Genomic DNA, 8,558 nt, shown 5'->3' with positions numbered 1-8,558 from the left:
AAAAATAAAAAATGTTAATTAAAATTGCGCAATACTATGATTATGATAGAAATGTGAAATTTGATAAATATTATTTTTTATTTTGATTTTTCTTTCTGCAACACTCACCTCATTTGCTGTCGCCTCAGCATACTTCTGTTCATTTCGACTTTGATCCGTTAAACACGAACATGTGGAGGAATTATGACTGCATAATGATGACGATGCTGATGAGTTGCTCTCTACATCATCATCACCACTCTCCGAACCCGATAACGCTGGCTCCAATTCCAAGGCAAACGAACCTTGACGTTGCTGTGCCGATGCCATTTCTTTGTATAACAAATCGACATCCGCTGACATATCCATATCGTTATGACGTGTAATTATATTATCCTCAAGCGTTTGCTGATGCTTTTCATGCTGATGCAGTAGCTTCATTTCGCATGGCTTGTAGACATCATTGCAGTGCACAGTGTTGGTGACGCCGCGCAGTATATTCGCTTTACTGTATTTACCTTCGGAAATATTATTCATTTGTGTCAAATTCGACATGCGTAGCGTGGCGCGTGTAACGGCATACAGCAGCAATGCAATGCCGAGCAAGAGGCTGCCCCAGTAGCCCAATATATCGAGGTAGGGCAGTATGTTGAGGTAGAAATTGAAGCGTGTGTCCAGTGCTTCAGGCAGCTCGGGCATCATCTGTAAGTTTGGTGTGGGAAAACGCATTTTAGTTTGACGTAATAAAACATTATAAATAATGTGTTAAAAAACTTACGATATCGAACCACAGCATTGGCACGGTCAAGTGGCTGAAACGGCTGACCTGTCTGAAGGCGCTCAAATCCTCGAAATGCATGTTGATTTGCACTTTGGCGGAGATGGAGAGTGGTAAGCCGGATTCCTAATGAAACAGAATAAAAATTATTAGTAATTAAAAGTTTTCAACACAATTTTTGCTTAATAACTAATACTAGTTACAAGTTTGTGGGCAGTAAGTAAAGTGGCTGTATTTCATTACATCAATAGGCGTCTCTAATGCACTCGGCGGTTCATAACGACTTTGTAATGCATTGATTTTATATACAATTCTTTTTTATTTGCGCAAAATTTACATATTAATTGTAGGCATATTGTAGGCCAATAATTTTTCAAACAGTTTCAATACCAACAACAATTGTTTATAAACATTTAAATACAATAACAACCAGTTTCTCAAAAAAATTTAATTTATGCTTTACTATTATTGCATTAAATGTTAACTTTCGCGCATCCTTGTTGCGCTGTTTGCATTGCATTCGTTTTTTTTTTTCGGTTTCAAGAGGACGTCCTTAGTAACGCCTGCCAGCAGCACACCAAATTCGCTTTATTGACACAATTTCGATGTGGTGGAACTCAACTTTTTATGACATTGACACAATTTTCAAAAATGCAATGTGCAAATAACTGTGTTTTTTTTAGCGAAAAATGTTAGTTGTTGTAATTAAGTGTTGTGCTATTTATTGGAGCTGCATTTAGCTAACTGCTGTGCTATTTTATATAAATGCATGGCAATGTTTACATACATATATACGTAAATATGTAAGTATATGGGTATTTGTAGTTTAAAATTACATCAATCGAATATGATTGATTTGTTGTTGGCGTTCATTTAGCAATTAAAAGCTTACATCATACACACATTATTATTTAATAGCTCTTATGTATGTACTTATAATTGCTGGTATGATTAAGTTAATAAACTACTAAAGGTATATCAAATGTATAATGCAGGGAGTAATTAAAAATTCTAAACTTTGTAACCAAGACGCGCACGAACTGGTTTAGGCATGAAATATTAATAAAATTTGTAGATTAAATCAATTTTTATTGTTTATAAATTTTTTTAAAATATTTATTGTTTTTAAAAAATATATTTTTTTAAATATATGTATTTCGAAGGTAATATTTCAAATTACGATTCAAGAATTTTTTTTTTGGAAACTTTTTAAAAATATTTGTTATTTTTTTAAATAATTTTTTTTAAATATATTTCGATAGCAATATTTTAAATTACGATTTTAGTAAACATTTATTTTTAATCATTGTAATTAATAAGTTGTTATATATTAAATAACGTTTTATTGAGCTTTAATTTGTATGATTATGTTTTAATTATTATTAAACTTTTTTGTTTAAATATTTGTTATTTAAAAAATAAATTTTTTTTCGGTAGCTATGTTTCAAATTACAATATTAGAATTTTTTTTCAATTATTGTAATTTATAAATTGTTATATATTAAACCAATTTTTATTATTATAACTTTTTTAATTTATTTCCAATTTTATTTGGTAAAATTTTTTGCCTAACCTTAACATAATAATTTTTTTTAAATCATTTGATAGCAATTTTTGTTTTTAGTAAACATTTATTTTAATTATGATATTAATTAATTAGTTATATTCTTATAATTACTAAATTTTTGTATATTAAATTTTATATATTTTTATAAAATTTAAACTTTTTTTAACATTAGTTATTTATTATTATTACTGTTTGGGAACAGCCCCTAATTTTTCTAATATTTACCAAATATTAATGAACTTTATAAAAATTACTGAATTTAATAAAAAATATTATTAAATACTCATTAAATATTCAATATACAACTCTGCAATAATTTGACCATGCATGCACTACGTTGCATGTTTATCGATAATCGATAATATTTGTTACTCCAAATTAATAAGTCGCTTTTGTCACTAACGTCTATTTTTAAATTCAAAATTAATAAAATATACAAATTTATGTTGTTAATAACTGTTTCACTAGAAATAATAAAAAAATAGAGTATTTTCGATAATAAAACTGGCTTTGTGCAAATCTGCGGTTTATTTGTGAATGAAAAATGGCGACTGTGTTTGATTAATTTTTGCTGCTTTAATATTACAGAAGTGTGATTAAAGTTGTATACTTAAATAGAAATAATAAGTGTTAACTACGGATAATTCTATTTCACATATGAAACATGGACAAATAATTTTCCGCAATGAGCGATGGTGGCTAAATATTATAAAATATAAAAATCCAAAACATTTATGTTCATACAAATCTTGCTGAAAAGGTAAAGATGTTTCACTACTCCAGACGTCTGTACTCGATAAAAGAATGTACGCAATGAAAAACTTTAATTAATTACACATTTAATTTAAAAACGTTAAGCTGCTTAAGAATCATAAGCAAATTTTCATTTAACTAGTTTTGTAGGCGACAACAAGTCACAAATTTATAGATTGGAAAAACAAGTTTTCAACCAATTAAATTGTATCTAAATTACGAACGCGGCTCAGAATCTTCTATGTAAATAAATACTACGCACTAATTGCCATGGTCAACAACTAACAACTTTCTTGTTATAAACAAAAAAAAAAAAAAAACTATTTGTTTATGGCGAAAAAAAATATTTCCGACATTTAAAATATCCGATTTCCTGTTGAAGCATTTAAATTAGTTATTGTGTGCACTTATGTAAGTGATTTGCAGTGGTGGCTAATAAAGTTGTAACACCTTAAATAAATAAGCGTGAAACAATGATGTGTATAGTAGTGTGAAACTATTTATATGTAATATGCTCATACGATGCGCGAAAACAAGTCTCGTAATAGCAGATATTACTTCATATGTCCAACGAAAGTGATATTCCGCAGAATTAGAGTACATTATCTTTATGCACACACGACACCGGTACAGCGTAATTTAGCGCAATTAAATTCTCGAACAGTGAGAATAATTAAAATAATTTAAAGATATGTAGCTGCACATTAGCGCCGACCACCATTTATATATTTATTTCAAGTGCTTGTGTTCATCAATATAATTGACACTGTGACAGGTATCTAAACCACACTTTGATTAATGTGTTTGTTATGATTTAACACATTCGCCCTATACGACAAAAACCTTTTTAACAATTAAATTATTTAATGCAATCGATAAATATTTAATTAATTGCTAGATAAACGAGTGCAATTATTTTGTGCATGACGTTGTGCCGGGTGTGGTATTAAGTAATATCTATCGTAAACGTAATAACAAACATATAATTAGAACAACCGAGCATTTTGCTGATAATAATTATAATTTCTAATGCAGAAGTTTTGAATTTTTCCACTTTGAAGACTAAACACTTTTATTTGTCGCATGTGCAATATTTGTGGTTTGCTTTGTTGATATTTCTAGAATGCTGTTGCTATTGTTTACAAAGAGGTTGACACTTGTGTTGAAGGAAAAAATATGTGATAGTTACTTATAAACGTGATAATGTATAATTCCATAATTAACTGGTGAATAAAATGGAAAATTTTTATTTATTAGCTGGTTGAACAGCTTAATAAAGGTTTGAAATTACAAATTATGGGAAAATAACTGTAAAATGACGCGCAATGACAAGGGTTGCATAAAATAATTGAATTAACATTTAAAATTAGAGATTTAACAATTAAATTAGAAATTTCTTATCACGTATTTTTATCTTTGGAAATCTGCTCCTTCTTTACTCAAATAAAATTGCCACAAACTTATATCTACATAAATTCATCAAACTACTTACCGGTTGCACAACGAATGCAGAGGAGTATTTCTGCTCATCTGGTTCCATGCCGGTGATATTATTGAGTAGACCGGGATCGCCATTCATGAAATGTGGATAACTTAGAGAGATGGGGAAACCGTAATAGCAATCGGTCACATCGATTAGACCTTGAGGTTGACATTTTCCTGTTGCAAATAAAAGATAAAAAGTGAATTACAACAATGTGCCAAATATGCTATTGGGTAAAGTGTAAATAAATTAATTATTATAATTAAAAAAAATATATATATATGTATAAAATAAAAGCATAAAGATTTAGACTAAGATAATTTGCTTGCTACCGGCAACGCCCAACTGCACTTGCATACAATGCACGATTATTTAATTAGTAATTCAATTGACAATTCTGCGCTAGTAAATTATTAGTTTTTTTTTGTACTGAAATTTATAATAAATTTTACAACCGTTACTACTTCAACGACCTTCCACTAACTCTAATACATCGTCAGCAAACTCCAACCCCATCAGTTGTCACAGTCAACTTCTTTATTATCATGCATTATTTACGCTTTTTATATGCTATTTAAACTACATGAGCGTTAAAACCGTTATTTACACGCACATCGCGTGTGGTAAATTCAATATGCACATGCTTGCTTGTTGTTGCTTAGCGTGTGTGTGCGCGTAGTAACACAAAAAAAGAAAAAAATTCTAAATTGCTCATATACATAAACAAAACCAAAACAAAAGCGCGCCCTGCTCAACACTTGTTTCAGGCAAACGGAAAATTTCACGTGCTGACTTTTAACGTCACGACTATGTCGCCTGCGCGCACCTGACACAGTTTGTAATTGAACGCGTTAAACATGCTGCCAGTACGCTGGTCACATTGTATAAATATATACGGCATTTGAGCGTTATATTATTGCGTTTTTTGTACTATTATATTTTTACTGATTTATGGTGTACATACAAACACACACGTGTAAATGAATGTGCGTGCATTTAGATTGCTTGTAATTTGGTGCCACGTCATAGTGTCTATTTTTGTTGTGATTTCATTTGCTTTCCGCATGAACTTTGCTAAGATTTTTGCAGCGGTAATTTTCCCAACAATTTCTTATGACGTTTGACACTTGCATGTACGGTTCATAAGCATTGGTGTTACAGTGTGTTTACATGCAACCTTTTTTCAAATGTGTTTTAATACAATTTATTTAGTTAATAACTAGTTAAATATGTTTTTGCGTTTTGGCCGTGTTTTTTTTCCTTAGAATTTCTTAAAGTAATTATTTACTTAGCTGCATTTGCGGTTATGTATAAATTTACTTATTAATAAGTGCATAAATTAAGTTAATAAATTGAAATCAATCATTATTTAAGTTGTGTGAGGCAGTGTAAGAGGTATCTTTAAAAGAATAAAATAAATGGGTTTTCTAAAGTATGAGTAAAATTTTATAGAATTGTGTTAAGTGCCTTTATTTTCGCATATTATGGCTTAAAAAATAATAATTTAATTAATTTTAATGTTAGATAGAATTTTTTTTTATTTTTAATTCCGATCTCTCAATTGAATTTAAAATTTTCAATTTTTAACTTTTTTAAGAATTTTACGATTCAAAATTCATGAAAAATTATTTTTCAACTTTTAAAACCATTAAAAAAATAATAATAATAAACCAAATATTAAAATTAAAAAATTTAAAATTTCTTGTTTCTTGTCACTAAAAAATAATAATAAAAATGTTTTTCGATACAAATATGAATTAAAAAAAAATATCAACACACGAAAAATTATATCACAACCATAAAAAATAATAATAAAACAAATATGAAAATTAAAATTAAGTGTAAAAAAAGTTCTAAGAAGATATTTTTGAAATTGGATGATAATTTTTCCAAATTTAATTTTATTTTTTTAATTTTAATACTAAGTATCATGAATATTTATACAGTATGAATATATGTACATATGCATGCTTGTACAGATATGTGTCATATATGTGGCAATAATATAACTAAACGCATCACACCACTTTATGGGCAATACATTACTAATTACTTTCCACATGCAATTATCATTATTCCCTTAATGATATGGTAACTCCTTGTTATGTTCCCCAGCTGTTAATGCTGACTCATGTTGATTGATAAGTGCCTGCCGCACAACAAATCCATTAGATTCTTAGAATTCAAATAACTAACTTGACATATCTAACGCAATTATTCCAACAATACAAACAAACAAAATAATTTTGCAAAGCTACAAATGGAAATATCAACTTTTATTGCTCGGCATATCTAAATAACAAAGCGGTGTGTATAGCACTTGGAATCCGCTCAATAATTAATTACCCTAATTAAATATGCCGCTATTCAATTTGTTTATGACTGTGCTAACTACTGCACTTTCTTGTCTCTAACGAACTTAGCATTTTTCACATATAAAAATTAAAATTAACAGCAGTCTGCTGATGGTCTCGTTTAAGAGTACTTGCATTAGCTAATGCAGTGAACTATGTCTGTTTGTATGTGTGCATATGTGCGCAACGTTAGAAGCGTTCATAAACTATTTGTAATTATCGCGCCTATATAGTATAATGTATATGCATGTAAATATAATTGGCTGGTGTACAACAAGTTCGCTGCTTAAGTCTTTTAGACATGTGCACACAAACACACACATTAATAACTAATCACCGGCTAGGTTGCGTGATTGATCGATGACACTAATGCCATATTAAGCTTATCTTTTACATATGAGCGCTTAATTGACAACGCATGCGTGCACGCGTTAGCGCACGTGATACACATGCAAGCGATATATATGCCAGCTGATCAAAATTGAACCGGACCAAAGCGATATTTGTATTAAAATGCGTGAAAATGTCGTCAGTCCGTGTGTATTTGCAACTTACCCTTTCTGCAGAAGCACTTGTTCGCCTCATTGTTGGCGCCATTGTCGAATGCATTCTCTTCAAAAACATATTTGTAACCGGTGAGGCTGCCATACGTTTGTGGTTCACCAGTGCGATACTAAAAAAGAAATGTGAAAATAAATTTCCTTCTTTCTAAAAAATATGTATCATTCAGATGCACTTACCAAATTGATGGGCCGGCACATGCTCTTTCTAAAGAATTTGATAGTCTCATTGGGTTGTATGAAACTCTTGAATTTAGTGCCATCCGAGGCGAGCTCAATATTGCTGCAGTGTTCACCATCCCATTGTGGCAAGTTGGTTTTGCCGCGGTACGTGGCATACAGTCCAGATATGGCGGGATTCGTTGCGCCCGTGTAGAAAGTCTCGTAGTCGGTACTAAAGTCGTACATCTGTGGCGAGAGTGTTGTGTAAGGCAATTAGTTGGGGTTATTTTTTATGAGCGTCATTAAATTTGAATACAATAAAATTGTTTACTTCCACATTTTAAGTGTTATCTAAAATATGTATTTACTATAATTATAAATGTTCATTTTTTATTAGCGTTTAGAGTTAGAAAATTTAATTTATTTGACTTTTATGCGATGCAAATTTTTTATAGTTCTACTTTAGTTAATTTAATTGATTCGAACAATTATGTGTTTTATATAATGTAAATATGATAATAACTGTAATTAAGTGACATGTGGAGGTGTATTAATTTACATAAAAGTGGTGAATAACGTATAATATTATATACATATAAGCCATAATTAAAATATTATTTGCTCAAGGCGGTCAAGTGGGGCGTATTTTATAAATTAGGTTAAATTTATAGCTTTAATATTTAAACATTAAAATATATGTGTTTATAAGCACCTTAATGAATTAAATTTTTTTTACTACTGCAAAAGTTGAATTTGGTTTTAAAATTATTATTTTTTTTTTTTTAGATTTTACCCGGTAAAAAAGTTTATTATAATATGCTATAATAATAAAGTATATAGAAACAAATAAAAGCTCTTAACAATTTAATTTTTAGTTTACATTTTCTTATTCAATTATTATTTTTTTTTGTAAAAAATGTAT

The 8,558-nt window shown here is 29.5% G+C and overlaps 1 protein-coding gene across 4 annotated transcripts in view; it reads right to left on the bottom strand.

Annotated features, from left to right (window-relative positions):
• The window catches only part of LOC108976963 (scavenger receptor class B member 1), a 65,838-nt gene that overhangs the window by 4,010 nt on the left and 53,270 nt on the right, over positions 1–8,558 (bottom strand). For all 4 annotated transcript variants that reach the window (XM_018946424.1, XM_018946423.1, XM_018946422.1 and 1 more), the window contains 5 exons: positions 7,655–7,882; positions 7,470–7,587; positions 4,570–4,736; positions 758–883; positions 109–681 (listed from right to left, as the gene is read on the bottom strand). In XM_018946424.1, the coding sequence (XP_018801969.1) occupies positions 109–681; positions 758–883; positions 4,570–4,736; positions 7,470–7,587; positions 7,655–7,882 (1,212 nt within the window). The remainder of the gene's footprint in view (positions 1–108; positions 682–757; positions 884–4,569; positions 4,737–7,469; positions 7,588–7,654; positions 7,883–8,558) is intronic.

This window comes from Bactrocera latifrons, unplaced genomic scaffold, assembly GCF_001853355.1.
Source record: "Bactrocera latifrons isolate USDA-ARS-PBARC rearing strain unplaced genomic scaffold, ASM185335v1 scaffold_82, whole genome shotgun sequence".
Taxonomy (NCBI): Eukaryota; Metazoa; Arthropoda; class Insecta; order Diptera; family Tephritidae; genus Bactrocera; species Bactrocera latifrons.
This window is presented reverse-complemented; position numbering and strand designations above follow the sequence as displayed.